The 21,550-nt window shown below is 60.5% G+C and overlaps 1 protein-coding gene across 2 annotated transcripts; it reads right to left on the bottom strand.

Annotated features, from left to right (window-relative positions):
- Positions 1–3,737: 3,737 nt before the first annotated feature.
- On the bottom strand, positions 3,738–21,308 carry Irf8 (interferon regulatory factor 8). 2 transcript variants are annotated; one of them, XM_046434414.2, is made up of 9 exons: positions 21,210–21,308; positions 18,343–18,517; positions 13,409–13,592; positions 11,492–11,580; positions 10,179–10,284; positions 9,156–9,203; positions 6,837–7,214; positions 6,099–6,214; positions 3,738–5,683 (listed from the first exon to the last, which is right to left on the bottom strand). In XM_046434414.2, the coding sequence occupies exons 2-9, from the start codon at positions 18,514–18,516 to the stop codon at positions 5,507–5,509; spliced, it is 1,272 nt and encodes a 423-aa protein (XP_046290370.1). In that variant the 5' UTR covers position 18,517; positions 21,210–21,308; the 3' UTR covers positions 3,738–5,506. The 2 variants fall into 2 exon arrangements, with proteins under 2 accessions (XP_046290370.1, XP_046290371.1); XM_046434415.2 differs by lacking the exons at positions 18,343–18,517; positions 21,210–21,308 and adding an exon at positions 13,738–13,914.
- Positions 21,309–21,550: the final 242 nt, after the last annotated feature.

Below are 21,550 nucleotides of genomic sequence, written 5' to 3'. Positions count from 1 at the left end.
CCACTGTGATTTTTCTCCCAGAAGCTGGTCAAGGAAAGAGCCCGGGCCCTGCCTCGGGTGCTGCTCTGGGCTCAGTGCCCAGGCTTCCTTCCAGCCCCCTGGCCTTTGTTCAGAAAGGGTGAGGCGGGTGGCGGGGCTGCACAGTAGGTCCTCTTGCAACGTGCGGCCCGATGCACTGGGAGCTGGGCTAACTGCCTCAGGACGGCCGTGGGCCTGCGTCCTCCTGCCCACGGCCATCCTGACCCTCCACTGCGTGCACTAGGGAGCCCAAGGGCCACCGTGCCCCGGGCTCAGCCCTCTTCCCCTCGCTGCCTCCACCCCGCAGGTGACCAGCCTCTCCAGAAGGGAGAGGAGGGAACACTCAGAGCTGCGGTCTCCTCTCTGAAGGACCAAAGGAGCAGAGACCCCAGCGATTCCTGCCCAGGCTGCGTGGCTTCACTTCCTTCTGGACCCTCTCTCCTTCCTAGTCGGGGCAGAAGCCATGCTGGGCACCAGCGCACCTGCTGCTCCCCCTCGGCCTCACTCCCCCTGGCCGCTCACCCAGCATGCTCCCCTGCGAGCCGGGTGCCAGGCCCCTTGTGGGGTCAGAGGCTGGCCTCCCACAGCAGGACACTGGAGGATCGCCAGCACCACGTCCTTCGAGTACGCACCGTGTCCTGGTTACCAGGAGCTGCTCAACTACAGGACCACTTCAGCGATTCATGAGACCCTTCATCCAATGAAACAGCTGCAGTGGTCAAGGACAGCTGGATGATTCTTCATAAACCTGTGAATAACTCCTCAATTGCTTAATACAATAAAAACTATCATTTGGATTCATAATGCTGACCACTAATGAATGATAAATGGCTCCATGACACAAGGACAGAGGCCAAGCACTTGATTGACACTTGCCAGGGCCAGACCCTCTCCAGGCCCTTCCCACCTGGGAAGCCTTGGTTCCTCACAGTGACATTATCACCCCACACAGACGAGGAGACGGAGGGACAGAAGGCACAGGTGTGTTCTCAGGGACCCACAGCTCACGAGCTCTGCTGGGGACACGGCCCGGGCTGTCCCGTCACCCCACCTGCCACCATGGCCCACACTATGCAGCAGGGGCCACCCACACCTTCCCACCCCAGGGGGTGCTGGCCAGTCCCCGCCCCCACGCCGAGGGCTGCCTGGCCCCGAGCTCACTCGTACACGCGGCCAGCTGGAAGCATCAGGAAATTCGCGCCTGGGAGTGGCCTGGCCCACTGTGGCCCTGGATGGAGGAGGCAAGTGGCTATCTCGGCCCATGGCCGGTGGGCTGGCACCTCACTCCCCAGGGTCCCCAGCAGGATCCTCTTCAGCAGCCACACAGCCTGTCCCCTCCCATAGTCTCCTGAGGGCATCTCCCACCCTGACTGTCCCCACTGGGGTTCTGGGGTCCCTCTGACTCTGCTTCTTGGGGACTCAAACGAGAACAGCCCCACTGGTGACCTTCTGTCGCCAAGCACCGTCCTAACTGCCTGGAGGCACCACCTCGACCTCACGACACGCCTTCGGGGGAACCGAGGCACCGAGGTGCAAGAACCCAGGCTCTTCACTGCCACGTGGGTGGAGCAGGACACTGGCCCAGGCATGCCACGCCCTCAGCCCACTCTCACCGAGAACCTGGGGAGCTAGGGCACTGGGGACGGGGACACACGGCCAGCTGTGCCCCAGGAATGATGGGCTGAGGGGGGAAAGGGAACTGACAACCCCCTGCAGGGCTCCGCCAAGGCTGCCCAGCGACCCGAGGCCTTGGCCCCGGGCACAGGTGCTTCCAAGGCAGAGGCCCCACACGGCTCTGGCCCTCAGCCCTCTGGGGAAGAGGCTGCCTCTGCGGCAGGCGAGAGCCCCCGGCACACCCAAGGGTGCAGAGGAGACCTGGAGCGAGGACCGGCGCAGGCTTGGAAAGGACCCGGGAGGCCAGGGAGAGGCTGGGAGCCGCAGAGGAGAGGCCCCCTGGACCCTGGACGGACGGCCCAGGCACCACCTGCGAGGAAGCCCGGCTCTGTCCCAGCCACGGCCCCTTCACTCCCAGGACGCACAAGGCCCTCTGCTGCTGGGTCCTCCCCGCCAAACCCCAGCAGAGCAGAGCAGAGCAAGCCGAGGCCACGGTGTCTCCCAGCTCCGACCTGCAAAATCCAGGTTGGGTTCTTAGGCCGTATGCTTGTGGGCAGTTTGTCACACAAGAAGAGGTGACTGGAGCCATCCCCACCCCTGGCAGACCTGTCCACACTGAAAGGCAGCCCAGGGGGAACAGGAAAGATGATGCTCACGTTGCCCCGGACTCCTGAGATGCCCAGGTTGGACTGGAGAAGCCGGCCCCGGGGCCACACTGTCCCTGCACCCCCAGGCACAGCACAGCAGCAGACCAGGTGCATTGGAGAGTGACCTCAAGCACCGGGCCACCTGACAGTGCGCCATCCAAGGGAAACGCGGAGCTCACCTGCACCCCACAGGCTGGGACATGTTGATCTCCTGCTTTTAGTAAAAGCAGTCAGGTCTCCCACCGAGACCTGGCCTCACCCCTCAGCCCGCTGAGCTGTTACAACTCCAGCCATTGAGTATGGATCGTGCTTTAGGATGAACTTCTAAACACGTCTGAGCAATCTGATGGCAAAACTTTCTCTTCTGCAAAGTCTGGCTGGCTGCCTGCGCTGCCTCTCCATGCAGAGGGAGTTTCCTGTGCGAGCAGCAGGCTCCTGCCAACCCCTGCCCAAGGTCTTGCCAGGATTCCCAGGGCCTGCTGGTCCTGTGGATGGTCATCCCAGGTCTGTCGCCTTCAGCCACCTGGGCATTGCAAGGGGAAACAGGAGTTCTGCACCCAGGTGGCCCCTGCAGCGGGGAACCAAGGAGCAGCCACACAGGCTGGCGACCTGTGTGCTCCCCTGGGGCCCAGCAGAGGGTTCACAGCTGGAACCCCAACACCATTCCCCAGCACCCCAGGTCTTGTCAAAGCATCCTACAAAGAAGAGCATGCCCAGCCCCTCCCTCCAAGACCGCTGTGTGGAGTCAAGGCATGGCCCCTGGGGAGCAAGGACCACACCAGCCATCCCCCCTGGGCCCTGAACCCACGACAGGCAGCTTGCTCAGCCTGCCCCACCCCTAGCCCTGAACCCACAGGACAGTTTGCTGGGACCAAACTCCTGAGTCCGTGTGCAAGAAAGGACGTGACTCACTGAAAAGATGCCCAAGAAGGCTGGTGGTGGCCAGCTGCCGTCCTCCTGGGTTAATGACCCTCAGCTCAGGGGTTGCAGCAAGGTCTTGCTATGGAGCCTCCCCCACTGGGCTGTCCTCCAGGACACAAGTGGTCAGGGCCAGCCAAGACCTGGGCCTCAGTTTCCTCATCTGTAAGCTGAGGACGATAGGCCCAGTCTGACGGGACCCATATGAGAGCAGAGAGAATCCACGTCCCCTGCAGCAGGAAACCCCACCAGGGCCAGCTGGCACCTGGGCCCATCTCCAGGGGTGAGTTTGATGCCAGGTTGCTCAATGGGAATGACCAGAATCCATCTCCATGGTGGCCAGCCTGGGTCCTTCATGTCCCACCGTACCCCAGGGCCCAGCAGTGACCCATGGTGGCCAACCCAACGAGGACAGCCCTCTGGCAAATCATTTCCTTCAAATCAAGGTCTAGTATTGTTTTAAGATTCCCCCTTTAAAGAGCCTAGAAACCTGGTGAAGACCATAAAATATTTGATAACAAAAGGAAAGGACACATCAGCTTTCTAAAAGAGCCTTTATTTGAATAGTAAGATCCATACACTTTTTAAATGGATACAAAAATAAATATTCACTCAGCACATTCAGGACAGGGCTCCCAGTCCCTGAGCTGCAGGTCAGAGTCCCTGGTGACCTTACAACACCTAAGCAAACGGGTCCAATGGCCTTAAGACTACAATGCTCCCTGTGTTGCCCAAATGAAAAAGCCACCACCACGGGCACTTTCCAATGTCCCCATGTGTATTCACATGCCACCCACCAAAGGCCCTGTGGCTGCTGGGCCTTACCCCTGCATCCTCTCTGCACCAGTGGCAATGAGAAGCACCTGGTACTCCTGGCCCCTCAGATGCCAGAGGTCTCCAGGTGGGCTGCGCCCAGCTCCCAAGGACCGACAGGTCAGGCCATCTCTGAGGTCCTGGGCACACCTGCTGGGGAGCCAGGTGGGGTGTCAGGAGAGGGACGAGGTCAGCATGCAGTCAGCCCCTGCCTGTGCTGGCTCACTCCAGCAGGACGCAGGCCCTGGCGGGGTCCCCAATCTCCTGGACTCACCTTGGCCAGCGCAGGTGTAATACAGGGGACAGATGGGCAAGAGGAACCCCGATTTAACAAAACAGCAAAATTTTAGGAAACACATTCAAGTACTTTTTAATCAAGCAGATTTCAAAAGCAATTTCAAAGTGGTTTGGAAAGACATCAGATCTCAAAAGATGACAAGGCCGAGCCCCAGCCTCTACGCCAGCACTAAGGCTCCTGCGGCTGGCTTCTGAGCGGCCTCTCGATTCTGACCAACTTGGCATAGGAAATGCATCCTATTTGCTAGTAAGTAGGGTCCATTCTCCTAGCGCCAGCACAAGGTCATCTGTTGGCCACTGCCGCACAGCTCTGCTGGAGAGGGGCGCTGGGGTGCAGACTGGGGCCACCTGGAGCCCAGGGCAGTGGGCAGCAGGGGTGGGGAGCGAACCCTGCCAGTCCAGCTCTGACCCTATCCCCATGCGGCCTTTAAACCATGGCTTACAGCTGCCTGCTGCAAAGAAAAAGACTTAAGAGCCGCTCACATGTGAAATCAGACATCTTTTCATTGTCAGATTTCAATTTTTTTTAAAGGTCAAGACCACTTAGAAAGAACAAAAGACAGAGGTACATGGGATGATTTAATTACAGAGACAAAAAATAAATCTAGTTGTCAGCTTCCTGGCAATAAATCCCTAAAGGACACATCTGAAACAGACCCACCTGTGCACCTGCACACCCAGGTGCACCCCACCCCCTCTCACGGGCCACAGAGGCCCCCTCCCCAGAGGGAAGATGGCTCTAAATATCGTGAAATCTTACTAAAGAGCTCAGAAGTAAAATGCCACTGTGCGTGGAATCAGGCATCTGAAGTCACAACTCTGCATCCTAACGGGACAGAAAGAGCCTCCTCCTCGCCAGCCGACCCTCAGCTCAGGCATGTCACGCAGAACAGCGCGTGCGCAGGGCTGGTGAGTCTTTGCAGACATCCATTAACCCAAAACGCAAAAGAATCGTAGCAATTACTGAGTATTAAAGAAAAATGCAGAAAATTACATTTTTTAATCAAAGGCCACGTTACAGCAGCCACACCTTCCTGGGTTCCTGTCACTTGCACCTTGGCCCAACTCTGGCCCAACGTGCACACCTCGGAGGCACCCACACAGGTCCAGGACGCCGACGGCACCCGAGGGCCCACAGCCCTTGTCACAGTCCCCAGAGGCACCAGCGCAAACAGTGTGGGGGCCCAGGAGGACGCTGCTTAGACGGTGATCTGCTGGTTTTCTCGGAAAAAGGGTCTCTGGTGTGAGGCACAGACATCAGGAAACATCCGGAAGGCCTGGTCGGGCGGGGGCTCCTCGGGGGCCTGCAGCAGGGAGCCCGCACCGCAGCTCTTCCCCACCTCCTCCATCAGCTGCCGCACGTACAGCTGCTCGATCTAGAGGATCAGAGACGGGTGGGAAGAGCGGGGCCTGCACCTACCCCAGTCGGAACCCATCACTGCAGAACCCCACCTGAGCCCCACAGGCGTGGACCGAGCAGGTGGCGCTCAGCAGCCTGGTGCACGCTGTCCACACTGGCCCGAGCCAGTGCCCAGCACTCCACTCCAGCTCCACCCCTTTGACCAGGCCGGATGAGACCTACAAAGTCCTGACCCGCCACTCAGACCACCAGGAAACCAACAGGTGCAATCTTTCTGAACAGGCTTTGGTTTTTACAAAACCAACCAAATAGGACAGAAAGAAACACACACTCCCAGACCTGAGAAGAGGCTCAGAGGTGGCAAGACTCCCCACACGGGCCTGCCTCTGCACCAGGAGGCCTGGGCACGAGGCCAGGGGTAACCCCCTTACCTGCACAAGAATGAGCTTGGAGCGCAGGGGAGCCATGTCTGGAAACTCCTCCCCGAAGCACAGCACCACCCTGCTCTCGGGGAGGCGGCTCTGGCTGCTGTAGAACTGCTGCAGCTCTGAGGGGGGAGGGGCTGGTGAGGCGGGGCCATACGCTCCTCCTGCATGCCTCCCCCCCCAAAGAGGGACCCAGAGTCTGGCCACTCCCGTGCTGATGGTCTCCCACACCTGGGCTCCAATGCCAGTGCAGAGAGAGCTCACTGCACACTGCGCCCTCCCTCTCTAGACACCGGGAGGGTCCCGTTCCTCCCTAGCCCTGTGGGGCCTAAGTGGACAACCTCCACCTGAGGACACCCAGGGGCTATGTAGTCCGCCTGGTGGCCCTCAGTCAGCCCAAAGGCCCTGAAGGCACAGGTGCCACCCAAGTGCTCAGCACACAATGCCAGCACATCTATAAACATGGACCTCGCCAGGACACAGGCGCTGAGCCTGGCCTGGTGGCTGCGCTGGGCTGGGGGACGGTCTGTGGGCAACCGCAAAATGGAGTGGAGTGTCCAAGAGGAAGGTGCTGACCCACCCCTGCTCTGCCCCGTGGATGCTGGGGCACAGACAGGTCCCAGATGCTTAGGGGAAGGCACACAGATGGTGCACCACCTGCCCGGTGACCCTCCCCTCTGCAGTGGGCCCATGGGAAGGAGGCAGGTCCCCCAGGTGGGGTGGCAGAGGGACTGCGGCACAGACCTCGGAAGAACTGGCTGGTGTCGAAGACCTGGACCACGGCCTCGCGCTCCAGCTTGTTGGACCGGCCCTTGCTCACCACGGCGTTGCCGCTGCAGAACACGCGGCCCTGGCACAGCCGCCTGGCGAACACGCCCTGCCGGCTGCTGTGCAGCAGCACGCCTCGCTCCAGGTGCCCGAACAGCTTGCGCGTCACCTGCCTCTGCCGCTCGCTGGGGATGGTGTCGGCGGGCGGGAAGCACACCAGCTGCAGGCCCTCGGGGCCGAAGGCCTTGGGGCCCGGCTGGCTCAGGGCCAGGCGGCAGCCCTCGGGGCAGGTGGTGGTGGTCTGGCCCACCAGCTTGCCACCATAGTAGAAGCTGATCACCATCTGGGAGAAGGCTGTGAGGACAGGGCCATCAGGGCTGGTGTGCGAGACCTCCAACCTGGGAAGGTCCCACACCCCTCCACAAGTGACATTTTCATGAGCATAAGCGAATGTGTGGGACACCAAGGAGCAACAACCGCCACAGCAAGACCTCTCAGCATGGCCAGAGCGGCGCGTGGGGCGGGCGTGGGGTGGGGCATGGTATGGTGCCTGGTGCGGGGCCTGCCCGCCGGCACCCGTCAGCTCCCGTCAGCTCCCGGGGCAGTGCCTTCTCTGGAGCTGCTGCCCAGGCCTGAGGCAGACATGAAGTCAGGACTCGGGGACGTCACCTGTGTCCCACAGGTCACAAACCCCGGGGGATCTCTGGACTCAGACTGAGAGCCCCCGCAGAACCCCTCACCAGGCCTGTCCTCAGGAGGACCTGGAACCTGAGGTGGCCGACTTCAGTAGGGCTCTGGAATCCGCAGCCTGAGGCGCGGAGCTGCTCTGGCCCCACTCATCTACCTGACGTTTGGAGAAACCAAGGCCCAGATGGGCTCGCCCAGCAGGTAGCGGCAGTACCAGCCCCTGTACCCCTCCAGCCTCCCCCTTTGCCACCGACAGCTCAGCACGCTCCACCCCCTTCACCCTGGAACAATTTCTGAACATTGCTCCAAATGAAAGAGTGCCAAAGCAACTGTCACCATGGTGGCACTTTGCCCTGTCATCTCCGGGGCCTCATCTCAGGGTCAGAGCCTCAGCTGTGTGAATGGGCAGCTGCACTAGGATCAGCAGCGTGCCCTAAGGCACCCAGACGGGATGGCTCTGTCAAACAGGAGGCCCACAGGGACCCACGGAGGAGCCAGCTAAGGCACCGCCCACCACCGGGCACCCCCAGGGCCTGGGCTCCCCTCAGCCAGTCTCTCCGTCGCCAATGTCCTTCCCAGTCCCACAGGTGGGAACCGGGCACCCCTCAGCTGAGCTGCAGAGAGGAGCCCCTTCGCGCGCGGCCAGCTGTGTGTCGTCCCCCTGCTGGGAGCCAGCAGCCTCGCCCCTCATTCAGAGGCTACAGGTCTGACCCTGCTGTCCAGAGGCACGGGTCAGCAGCCCCCCAGACCACGGCCCAGCGCCAGGCAGGACACAGCTCAGCCTGGTGAGCTGGGACCTCGTGAGCACAGCACTGCCCAGCGTAAGAGGCCTCGAGCCAGGCCAGCCAGACGCTGCGTGAGCCTGAGGCCAGCGTCCCTCTGTGAAGCTGGGTCAGAAGCCCCCGTGCCCATGGGCAGCACAGGCACAAGCTCGGCGCCCAGCGGTGCCACTTCCTGGCAATTCCAGCTGAGCACCCGCCTCTGCCACCAGAAAGGCCTGGGCACACTCCTCTCAGCCCCCAGCCTGGTGCTCTGGGCCCCCTGAAGGCCAGGCTTTGGCTTCCCACAGAGCTGTCCTCTGCTGCCCAGGAGACGCAGTCTGCTGAGCCTCAGTTCCCAGGGCCGCTGGCAGCAGCGCAGCCAGAGTCCTCCAGGTACCGGACAGAGAGGGGGCCGCCAGGGACAGGAGAGCCGGGCACACCCCTGATCTACCGGGGGCTGCAGCCTGGGCCCTGAGCCTGGGAGATGGGAAATAACTGCGCCCACCCAGCGGGGGTGGGGGAAGGAAGGCAGGAGACCGGAGCCTCGGGCTGACCCCACTGCCTGGCAGTGGTCAGTGAACACGCCACCAGGGTCACTGTGGTCACCGAGGGCATCACCATAACCGTTTCTCCTCTCGCTATGAACATGAGCGTGGGGAAAGGCGGCGGCGGCGGCACCACCACCACCAGGCAGTCTCCACCAGAGTCCCAGAAACAGAGCGGCAGGTGGCACCACAGCACCAAGGGGCAGGGTCCCAGGCCCGTCTCACAGACCAGCCCCAGCCCCCAGGGTCACAAAGCCTGTGTCCCAGCAGTGCCCATGCCCCGCCCCCAGAACACCCCCTACCTGAGTGGTGCGCTTCATAGGCGGCGTACCCGGGCACCAGCGGCAAGCCTGCAGGACACAGGGGCGTCAGGCGGGAGGCCACGTGCAGCAGCCCAGGGGCCCTGCCCAGGCTCCTGCGGCACGTGGTTCCCCTCCAGAGCAGGAGTCCCTGCCTCCAAAGTGCAGAACCAGACCTCGGCCAAGCCAGAGCGCGGGGACTTCCTCCGCCCACATCAGTGCCCTGCGGGGCCACGTTGCCTTCCCACCTGGGGGGGCTGGGCCCGGCGAGTCACTGGACTGCATGCCACCCCCCAGCACCTCTCAAAGGCGTCCCTGCCACACAGGGGTCTTTCCCAGCCCCAGGCAACACTGCCAGCCACAGCCTGGGGACCTCCAGGCCTGCCAGGCCACCACCCCCTTCTGGTCTGCTGCTGGTCACGGCAGGGAAGAGGAAGGAGGAAGGCAAGGTGCTCGGGGCGAGACGCCAAAGCCCAGGGGCAGCCGGGCAGCACCCGGCACTTCCGCATGTCGCCAGAGCCAGCGGGGGCGAGAGGCCTCCTGACCCCCGGGAGACCAGGGCAGGTCCTGCCGTCTCATTGTACATCCAGGCTCCCACTGGGGGGGCTCCCACTGGGGGCTCCCCGAGTGGCCCTCCCCTGCCGTCCTGGCTGTCTTCAGTTCTGCAGGGACCCTTCCTGTCCCCCGGAGCAGCACAGCCAGGAGAGCCCAGGAGGGGCCGGGTGGGCCGAGAGCCTGGTCCTCCCTCCAGCATCAGAACATTCCCAGACCCCCTCCTGCTGCCTCCTGGAAGCGTGGAAGACAGCAGCCATGGACATGGGACATGGGATGGGAAGGCTGGGAGGCTGAGGGCACGGCTGGGCTCTGCCCTGGTGGCTGGAGCCAAGCAATGCTCTCCACCTCTCGGCTCAGCCATCATGATGGGTCACAGCGGTACCAAGTGCCCAGCTCCTTGCCCAGCTGGTGTGAGGCTGACCACAAGAACACGGTCACTCGGGTGGCCAGCGGTGCCCGCTCCGTCCTCACCTGTGCTGGGCTGCTGCACCCACCAGTCCGGGAGGAGCTGGCTCCGGCAGGCCTCCGGCGGGGAGGGGCTCCGCTTGATCATCCCCAGGTAATCGTCCACGGGAGGCTGCGGTCAGGTGAGAGGGGACAGCGGCTCACTCACTGAGCCTCCAGCATGGGGCTCCACTGCTCTGAAATGAACAGCTCAAGCACCACAAAAGCCACGCTGTCACCTTTACCTCGTGAGCTAAAAGTTAACCTTACTTTGCAGCTGGAAAGACCTGGCCTGTGACCCACCAAGCTGGCAGCTAAACCAGGGGCCAAGTCCCAGCCTCCCTGGGCAGGTGACTGTGACACCCCAGATGCACGCCAAGGAATGGTGACCCTGAGCAATCCTGCCAAGAACCCCGCTCCATGGATCTCCTGAAGGCCCTGGGGAGTCCCATCACGGGTCATCACGGAACCCACATTCGTAAGACTCTGGCACGGCAACCTGCCACCTCCCTCCCTCAGACGAGCCGCAGAGAAGCCTGCACTGAAAACAGGACAGTGCTGAAGGACACAGCTGAGAAGTCCCTCGGTCCACTGCCACAGACCACCCAGAAAGGTAACAGTGACGGCTACCACCCGCAGAGGAGCCGGCAGCCCCAGGCCGTCACACACTGTCATTTCATCCCCTGGGGACGCTGCGCCTGCTGGCATAAGGACTCCTCCCACACCCACACCACTGTGGCAGGGCGCGTGGACCACTAGTTATTATCCCAGGTCCGCCTCGTCACAGCCACAGACAGCCAAGAGGCCAAAGGTGGGAGAGAAGGGCCCGGACAGCGCACACAGCCAGCCGCCCTCAGGAGACCCAAGCTCTTCCCCGTGGGCTTGCTACGATCCTAACGGGCTCGGCTGTCTGCCTCTTCAGGACATTAAGGAGCGAAACACGCAGGTTGAGACCTCAGCTGTCCGTGAGCGGAACAGAGCGGCTGGCACAGCAGCCCACTCCCGCAGGAAGGCCTGCCTGCTGTCCCCGCAGCCTGCCCAAGAGGGGGACGAGAACAGACGGCTGTTAGGACGGTCCAAACACGGACAGGTCAGGGCCCCAGAAAACTCCACCCTCACAGAGTAGGCAGCCCAGGCCCAGCTCAGGAGCGAGGGGACAGGACGCGAGGGGCTGGCCAGTGCAAGAAGGCCGCCGCAGCAGGGCCAGTGAGGCTGCTTCGCCTCCACGGGTGGAGCTGCTGCTGAGGACCAGCCCGAGCCCCTGGCCTACGGGGGGAGACGGACGCGTTCCCCTGCCTGCCAGGCTGCAGGCCGCCCCTGCGCCCAGGGCCTCCACCTACCTCCTTGATCACCTCCTCCATCTCCAAGCGGCCACACTCCAGGTCCACAGCGTCGTTCACACAACCGGGAGCTGCCACGCCCAGCTTGCCTGCGGGACACCAGACACCAGACCCCGTGAGGCGCCAGGCGGCAGTGCCACCCTCTCATCGTCACTTTTCAAGTGGAGCCTAAGGAAGTCAGACCCACGGTCCCCGCTGGCTTCAAGGTCTGGGAAAGGTGCAGGCTCAGCATGTCCACAGGGAGAAGCTGGCAGTGGGGTCATGGACGGACATGGCCCTTTGCCCTCCTCCTTCCACTGCTGGATCCAAAATGAGCCCCAAACACACTACACCGGGGCTGGACCTCCCGGCCGCGGGCTTCACTGACCAGCTGGGGCATGTGGAAAGACTCGATTTCCTGGCAAAACGTGCAGGTGGCAGGAAATCTCCTCAGGCCTTTCCCCCGCACAGGCCACCGCACACGCCCACCCCAAGACCCAGCGGCACCGCTGGACCAGCCTCACTCCTCGAGAGCCTGCAGTGCCCAGCATTTCCAGCGAGTGCCAGAGAGCAGCCTTCACCTGTGCCATCGCAGCGACTCAGTTCTCCTGAGCTCCCCAGTTCTCCTCCAACATCCACACTTGCAAGCAACCCACCCGCCACCCCAACCCCGTGCTAAGAACAGGCCAGGCACCTGCCTGCTCATGCGTGGCCTGGGGAGAGGCAAGAGAAACTTCCCTCTTGCTTCGAATCCCATGAGATTCTACAGTGATGAAAGATTATCCAAAACAGGGAAATAAGGCAGAACCGAGACCAGGTGGCCCTTCAAGTCCCCAGCCCCAGCTATCCCTGGGGGGGTCCTCAGATGCTCCAGGGAGGCCACGGCATTGGACCTGCCACCCTCAGGGATCAGAGCTGGGCTCAGGAGACTGGTGCTCAGCGGCAGGAGATCAGGCACAGGGGACCTGAAGGAAAGATGACCAGGCCGCAGAGTCCGACTCTCAGGCCTCCACCCAGAACAAACCGAGCTCCAGCCCCAGTGACGTCCCAACGCAGCGCCCTCCCTCCTTAATGAGTTAAGACAGAGTTTCTATCAAGTCACGATTTCAACTCTTTCTTAAAATCATCCCACAGTGGGATAAAACTGATGCTCTCCAGGGCTCCAGGCATTACCGGGCTGCCAAAAAACTTTGAAGGACATCGCGACTAGAGTGCTACCTGGAGTGGCCAAGAAAAATCGATGTGGTGAAAGAAGGCTTTCGACCCGTGATGGTGACTGGATGGACCCACAGGGCACAGCGCTGCTGCGGAGGCCCTGCAGGCTGGGGAGCGGCTGGGGAGCGGCTGGGGAGCAGCCCACAGAGCTCAGGAGGAGGCGCAGGGACTGGGGCAGTGTCCTCGCTGCACTTTAGCCCTTAGAAAATGCTCTCGGGATTCTGTAGCTGGAAGAGACCTCAGGCATCATTCCATCCCTGAGTTCCCAAACTGCAGCCTCTTGCCAGTGAGGAAGCCAGCAGGCCACACTCTGAAACTTCCAGAACCTTCCTCCCAACCCTCACGACCCATCCCTTCCTGTCCACCAGATCTGCCCCTTTCCCTTCCTCAAGTTGCTAGAAAATAAAAGGAGCCCCCCATAGGGACCACTGCAGGGCCAGGTTCCGCCAGGGGCTCCTGGGCCATGGTCGAGGCCACAAGCCCATCTCCTCTGCCACCCCGCCCCAACGCTGCTCCTCCGCTGGAAGCTGCCACTTGACAGCAAGGACGCATGACGTCAGCAGGGAGTTCAGCATCTGCTGGTGCAAAGGAGGGAACTACTTCATTTAACTAAAACCATGCGCCCAGCCCCCTGGGCAGGGACTGGACCCAAGCCCCAGGCCCTGCTGCGGACGGGCACCAGATAGGCAGGGCCGAGGCTGGGGACCCACAGCTGACAGTTACATTTCTGCTCTTCCTCTGGGACGATCCGGTAGACTTTGTATGGCTCAGAAATGTCCAGCTGGGAGCGGTCTGTCACTTCCTCAAAATCTGGGCTCTTGTTCAAAGCACAGCGTAACCTTGTCTTCCAAGTGGCTGGTTCAGCTTTGTCCCCTTCCTTAAACTTCCCTTTAAAAACCGCCCAGGCCTGAAGAAAGAAACAGAGACACGTTGAACATAGGGGGGTCCACCGACCTCGACCTCCCTCACCACGCGGGGGCCAGAACACCCCCAAGGAGTTCTTGCCGGATCAGTGCTCACCCAGGAACTACAGCAGCCACTCGCTCACTCACCCGGATGTGAAGAGACCCAGGCGGCGGATCCCCTGGATCGCCAGGCTGAGCCAAAACTCGAACCCGGGTGCAGGCTCATCACGCACACCCGGGACAAGCCTTTGGCAAAGTCCCTTCCCTGGACTAAAGGGCCTGGCCAGGGGCTCAAAGAGGAAGTTGCACATGGTTTCATGAGAATGTTAAAAACAAAGACTTTTTTTGTATTTTCAAATGAACCCCTATCTAAAACTTAGCAGAAAAGGGAACATTTGCAAAGTCTAAATGTGGCCACCACTGCCCTGTTCCTTTTAATAGAAATTTTGTTTTGCATTTTTACATGATTCTGCGCCACCCCCCACTGTTGAAACGCAGTGAGATGTTTTCCTCCTGTCGACTGGTTGCCTTTTCTCTCTCTCTCTTATTCCTGTTTTCTGACCTCTCCAAACTCAGGATCTAAACCAGGATCAGAAACTCAAAGCTGGATACTGCAACTCAAAGCCCAGAGTGGGGCGGCATTTAAAAAATAAGACCCGCCCAGCGCAGTGGCGCATGCTGTGACCCCAGAGTCACAGGAGGCAGAGGCCCGGTCCCAGAGTTATAAATGAAAAGAGCCAGCGCAGTGGTGGAGCCCCCCGGGGTGCAATCCCCAGCTCGGCAAAGATGACAAACACAGCCTGCGAATGAGCGTAGGCCCCCATTCCGAGTGAGAAGACAGGCCACTGGTCAGAGGGAGCCACCGCAGTGAGGTGACCTCGGGCTCTAACAAAGTCGGTGTGCTCTGACCTTAAACAAGAAACATGGGAGAAGCCGTCCCTCCCATTTGGGAAAATGCAATTCCAAGAGGAAAGTCACCTCCCCAGGGTACCCCAGTCTAAGACTGGGTGACAGATCTACTGACTCGGACACAAGGCTCTCCCTGGATGTCTGGGAAACGCAGGTTCCTCGGCCCTGCCACTCAAGAGTCACCTGCAGCACGTGCCAGTTAGGTCTGGGCTCTGCATCCTCAGCCACCACCCAGGTGGAGGGCACACTTCCAGAGTCCCAGGGAGCCCATGAGTCACAGCTCCTTCAAAAGAGCCCAGCCCTCTCGAAAGAGAAGAGCATTTACAATCCAAGGTCAATGCTCGACTCTGTTAATGCCAAAAGAAACTGGAAGAACATTCCTGCAAGTGAGCACAAGTGGCTGCTTCCTCTCTGGCAGACACACACTCCCCTTCGAAATCGTTGCAGAAGTCAGCAGCCTCGGCTCCCGCCTCCCCTCACTGCCCTGCTGACCACGCATTGACTCCTGAGGTTGCTCCAAGACATGGAAGGGCAGACCAGGTGCTAGCTGCACGGCTAGTTTTGCTCTTGACATCAGGGTGTGCCTGCCTGGCACCACGGGCGTTGGTCATGCTCTGGGGGCCGCCCGAGCACTGCCGGACACAGTAGCACCACTCCCCTGTCGACAGGCATGGCCAAATGTCCCTTGGGGACTGGCCCCCGCTCTGAGAACCACCAGTCAACCCACATTCCAGCTGGCCTTGGATGAGACATGTGGACTCCCTGGTGATGGGCAGCCACCGGCAGGCACTGGAGCACAGCACCCCCAGGCAGTGTCTTGCTCAGTCCCCATCTGAGCTCGCCCTGTGACCAAGGCCAGGGTATGCCATCCATCAACACAGGCCCAAGGTCAGTCCACGGTCAGGAACTGTCCTGGGCTGCAGCCAGCCCTGGGCCTGTCCCACAGCAGGCAGCTGGCCTCTTGGGACCCCTCTGGCCAGTTCTAACTTTGCTGGGCACTCTCAAGACCTCCCAGAGCTAAGGCCAGGCCCAAGCCCAGGAGCCCTCAGCCTGCCCCCATGGTACACGGCTGTGACTCTGGCACCAGTGTGAAGTCCTCCTCTTCTGCCACTACTGCCTCCTGGTCTTAGCAACGAACTCCTGTATTTCCCTTGAAGGCCTCCAAAATCTGAAGCACCCGCAGCATGGTGCGTGGTCACTGATGAGGCGGTGACAACACCTGCTCCTTGTCACCTGCTCCGCGGGAGCCCTGTGGGCCACGCCCTCACCTGACTAGACGGTTATGAAAATGAAAGCACCTTTTAAAAATAAACTGACTTGAGGATCCTGGTGTACGTGGGGTTGGCACAGCACCTGCTGAATGTCTGACGGCCCACCTGAGGCCCCACTGAGGCGGGCACAGGAAGCCAGTGTCAGCTGCTGCCCTCGGGCAAGGTGAGTCCAGTCCTCCGTGACTTCTCACAGTCCTCTCACCGAGCCAGGAAGCAAACAAACATTTTTTCCTTAACTCCTAAGTTTTGGGAAGGTTTTCTTGAAATGAGAGAAACAGGTTCTCTACTGAACAAAAAAGCCCATGACAGCTCTGCATAGCGGGTCTCTCTGCTGACCTCTCCCATCAGTAAGCTCCCTGTGGTCGCTGCTGCAGGAGACTGGCTCCCAGGGGACACTGGACAGCAAGCACCTCCACAAAGCCCAGCTCGTCGAAGCACCAGATGGGGCTCTGGGCTCTGAGTGTCCCCTCCCACAGCCTCCGTGCTCGGGTGGGCACCCGTGTCCCAGCCGGCCTCATTCCTGCTGAGATTGTAGACTCATTTCAGATTGCCACATCAAGCAACTGCGTAACCAACGGAAACCCTGGGAATCTTGCACACTCTTAACGCTGTTGAAACGGCCGTGGAGAACATTGCATAAGTATAAATCTGGGCTTTATTCATCACTCATGGGGCACAGACGGTAGAGGGAGCAGGCTGAGGAGAAGCCTGCATCCCGTCAGCAAGCCCAGGCACCCTGCTCTGCAGCCTCTGCTGCGCTTCACCCTACCACTCTGCAAGCCTCTGCCCTTGGCAAGCCTCTGCCTTGCCCCCCACATGCCCCTGGTCTCAGGTCTGCTTCCAGGCCTCTGCCACTCAGCCTTCCTAGCCCTCCCCACCTCCTCCTATGCCATCGGGAGGCCAACAGCAGTGGCCTCCAGTTAGACATTGATCCTGACCATGGTGGGCCGAAAACAGGGTTCTTGGTGAGCAGGGGGAGACTGCGGCCTCAGGATGTTGGGGCTGCAACAGGCACCTAGCAGGGACAGGCCAGGAATGCCACAAGTGTACTGCAAGGAGCAGGGCAGCCCTCACCACAAAGTGTCAGGTCAACTGCGCTGGGGACTGTGGCTGCCAGGCCCCTGAACTTCCAACCAGCCCACTGGCACTCGGGTCCTGTTCAGAGTGGGCAGAGTCATTCCCAAGCGAACTTCACCATGATGCCAAAGGCAAAAAGCACCTAATATCAAAGGGAGAGAAACCTCCCCACGTGGAGGGGAAAGAAAGCAGGGCTGGCCCTGCAAACCCCAGGGTGTCCGGACTTCCTGACCACGTCCTAGACCGGAAGGATCGAGGGACACGTGGGCAACAGGAATCTCCTGAGGGCAAGCAGAAAATGTCCCCAGGGGCTTGCTTCCCCTGAAGTGTCAGTAACTGGCATCCCCAAGACACCCACCACCTCTGCAAACACAGCCAGGCCACACCTGTGGGGCTGAAATGCACCTTCGGCCAGCACTGACCTCGGCACGCTCCACTATGGGTCAAGTGGGAGCCTTGGTCATTTTTATTAACGTGTGTCAGAAAAGAGTCACTTCTGGCTGAGAGTCCAGCAATACGATGGGTCCTGTAGGCCTTACCCCCACATGCCCCTGGTCTCGGGGTCTGCTTCCATCCTCTGCCACTCAGCCTTCCCAGCCCCCCCCCACCTCCTATGCCATCGGGAGGCCAACAGCAGTGGCCTGCAACCTGGGCTGGGAGCAGACCCCTGTGGTACAGTGTGCACCAGGCAGCAGTCGGGGCTGACCCTGGCCTTGGGCCCCAGACCTCCCGGGGTGGAACCTGGACACCTGGAGCCTTCGAGATGCCCACAGGTGACTGTGACAACCCTAAGGGAACCCTGATGACCTCGGTGGCCTGCCGGTTCCTTCCTCTGTCTGAATCTAAGTGTAACGGCAAGAAACTGCTCCTCTTCTCAGGGGTGTGTGTGTGGGGGGGGGGGGTCCAAGACTCCACCATGCAGGAGGTGTGAGACTGCCAAGCCACTCTCGGTGAAGCTGCAGAACCAGGGTGGACAGACAGCAGCCTCACACGTGGGCCAGGCCGGAGCAGAAGGGCTCTCCATGGACGCCAGCCGGCGTGCTACCGGTGGCGGTGCTAGAGGGCATGGGACTGCTCATGCTCCAGGGAGAGACTGCGTCCAGACATCTGCTGCAAGTTCAGGACACCTCTCACACCCAGCCCGAAGTCAGGACGGATGGCATCTCCCCCTTCTAGCTGGCCCTACAGCACCAAGCACAAGACCAAGACTGAAACCTCCCCCGTCCACCACGCCATCCTGGTGGCAGCACAGGGGAAAATACCTTGGTGGGAGAGGAGAGAGGGACAGAAAGCACCCATGCCCTCATGGGAAAAGTGCCAGTGACACCACTGACCCCAGGTGACTTAACAGGTGCGAAGTCACCTGACGTACATGCCCCAACCAACGTCTGTTGTTAAAGCCCTGGATCAGATTCCTAGCAGATCAGAAAGGCATCCCTGGACATCTCCACAGTGACAGGGAAGATGCTCCCCGCTCCCTGCTCGGGGTTTTTACCTTGAAGATGGAGGCGTCCACCTCCTGGTTATAATCCTGCTTGCCGGCATGCTTCCATGGGATGCGGAACATGTTCTTCTCGTCATTTTCCCAAATCAGTCCTGGATACATGCTGCTGTCGATCTGCTCGATCAGCCACTGTCGCAGTCGCCGGCCACCATTCCTGTCACACATCCTTGGAAAGAAAAAAAAATAAAACATCTTATATCTAATGTCACTTCATTAGTCAGAGCAACCGCAACAAGAGGTTCAGGACAAAGGTGCCACCCGCCAGGAGAAGACAATGCAGGCCCCAGTGGAATCCAGAGGAAAACTGAAAGCCCTGAGGCGGCAGCTGCCCGATGTGCGCCCACCTGCACCTCTCCGACCTCAGACAAATGCCGCCAACAGGGAACAGGAGCACTTCAGCCCCCAGCTGGGAAGTCCACTTGCCCAGGTGCAGCACCCTCCATGAGCCCCCATCACTCTAAGACCCAGCCACTGCCTGATGCCCAGGGGACAGGTGTCCCCCAGAGGACAGCCCAGCACTCCTGCTGCTGGGAAAGGAGGAAACCCTCCAGGCTCAGCCCTCCAGGGTCCTTTGCCTCACCCGAGTTTGAGATAAGGCAGAGCTGGGGTCCGATTCCCCCTGAGTGACCAACGCATCACTTAACCTGGAGTCTTGGGGGTAGGGGTTCTTGGCACTGCCGTGACACATATGAAGCCCCTGGGGCAGGGCCCCCCTCAGAGAGCCTCTCAATAACAGATGGGCTACCTTCCTCCCCCAGGTGCCTCGCCTAAAGGCACTGTGACCTGGGGAGCTAATTGCAGGATACCAGAGGCATCCTGAGACACTCCTGCCAGAGTTATGAGATGGCTTCCCCAGCGGGACAAGAAAGAGAACACCATGCCCGTAGCAACTCATGCAACATTTACCAGAAAGGTGCTGGAAATCCCCTAGGCAGCTGGACAGGCGCCCACCCCCCCCCCCAAAAAAAAAAAAAACAGCATTTCTATTCTTCCGATTAAAATGTGACCTCTGTGGGCAACAAGTTTGAAGCAATCAGCAGTGAAAAGACATAACATCCCCAGGAACACGGTCATACCCAGAACTGTGCTGGTCCATAAAGCAAAACCAAGGCCAACCACCTTTGCAAGAAGTATGCATTTTGGAAACCCCAGCACCCTGCAGGTGGCTCTGGGGCAGGAAGAGAGGGCAGGTCCCAGGGGGAGGGAGGTGAGATCTCTCAAATGCCAATTTTAGCTTTTCCATCCAACAACCCCAGCCACCCACTTGTGGGGAGAAGATATGAATCAGAAACTGGACTCGGATTTGGAAACCTGACCTAGAAAGCTCTGCTCCAATCACCTGCATCTCCATGAGACCCCTTCACCTGAAAAGTGAGGGACTGACCCCAGGCACAGTGGCAGAATCCTAAGGCCACTGTGCTGATAAATAAGGAGGAGTACCTAGGGTACCTAGGGAGAGAAATGAAACCCACCCTGAAAACCAAGTAGGCTGCTCATTCTGGGAGCAGGGAAGAGCCCCCCCAGCTGGAGGAATGGACTGTGTGGAGGAACATGGGGGTCAGGACATAAGGGAGGAGTCGGCTCTGAGAATATGTCAACTAAAGGAGACATTTCCGCTTGCACCCTCTGAGTAGCCTGAAATCGGGAAGCAAATTCTGTTGGTATGGGCCTTTTTCTAGAAAGAGGGTCAACACTTTTTCATCAAGATTGCTAAGGGATGCACTCCCCCCCCCAACAAAAAAAAAAAAAAAGTGTTAGAGGACAACTGTCTAGGTGATTGTAGAAAACAAGAGAGAAGTGGTATTGAGAGGAAAAGTGAATCACAGATTAGGAAAGCTGGGAAATACTTCAGAAACCATCCAATCCAGCCCCCTCTTCACTCAGGAGGAAAGAGAGGCTGAGAGGGAATCAGTCACCCCAGCACCCAGCAGACAGGCGCCCAGCAGAAGGCCAGAACTGGCCTCAGCCCCCAAAGCGGCTCTGCTCACTCTGCGGAGAAAAGCCAGTCAAACTAGACACCCCCGCAGGCGGACAGTCCCTTCTGGAAAATCAGGCCATTTCCCTGCAATCGCCTGAGACTCTGGCGGCATTAAGGACCTAGGAGGCTATTGCAATTGCCACCGGAATGATTTCGTGAACACTAGCAAGTTAATTCCACCAAACACCCAGGCAGGAAAAATAATAAGCCAGTCACATGCTTATAACTTCCTCCTCCCGGCGGCGAGGTAACAATTCCCCACGGCAGGTCCCACCGGGAGCCACCCCGCATCCCTGCGCAGCGCGCTGGGCCAGGCTTCCAGGCCCACCCGCTGGACGCCGGGGCAGGACCAGGTCCCCTCTAGGGACCCCAGGCGCCACTCTGGCCGCCGAATACCCTCGTCCGGGAGACGAAACCGCACCAGGCCACTTCTCTCTCTGGCCCTAAGCTTTCTCAAGTGACCACTCAATCACTCCCGACCTTGTCACGAAGGAACCTGCCGTGCCCCAGACGACAAAAGTGGGACCCATTTTACTAGCTCTTACCTTTGATTTAAAAAAAAAAAAAAAAAAAAAAGTAGGGGCCAGAGGTTCAGAGGTTTGGGGTCAACTTAGAACTCGCCTGCCACGCCCGTCCTGCGCCCTGGGGCTCATCCGCACGGAAACGTCCGTGCGACGGGGACGCGGACGCGGGCGGCGGACACGGGCGGCAGGCACCGCGCGCACGGAGCCCGCACTCCACGCAGCCCGCCCGCAGGGCCGCACGGGACCCCGCCGCCTGCCCCGGTGGCCCCGCGCGCCGACCCCGGGGAGGGCGAGGTCCGCGCCAGCGCCCGCGTCCCGGGCAGCACGCGCGCCGGCGGCCGAGGGACGGCGCCTACCTGCCGCGCCGCGCCGCGCGTTCCCACGCTCCCGCGCTCGACCTGCCGCGGCTCCGGGCGCCGCGCGGCGGCTTTAAGGGCGGGGCGGGCTCGGTGCGCGGAACGACGCCCGCGGCGGCCAATGGCGGGCGGCAGGGGCGTGGCGCCGCCCAGCGGCGCGGCCCGCCCGGCCCGCCTTCTTCGAAGCGCTCGGCTTTCCGAGAAATCACTTCGCGGCGGGCTCGGCCTCGTCGCGCGGGGTCCCGGCCCTTTCCGCGGCCGCGCCGAGCCCCTCTCCTCGCAGGCCGGGGGCGGCGCGGGAGGGGGCTTCCCGCCGGAATCCCCGAGCGGAGGCGGCCGGC

The sequence above is a fragment of the Marmota monax genome, unplaced genomic scaffold (genome assembly GCF_021218885.2).
Source record: "Marmota monax isolate L192 unplaced genomic scaffold, Marmota_monax_Labrador192_F-V1.1 WCK01_AAM20220418_F8-fsc00024, whole genome shotgun sequence".
Classification (NCBI taxonomy): Eukaryota; Metazoa; Chordata; class Mammalia; order Rodentia; family Sciuridae; genus Marmota; species Marmota monax.
The sequence above is the reverse complement of the archived record's forward strand: the minus strand, read 5'-3'. Positions and strand labels throughout refer to the sequence as shown.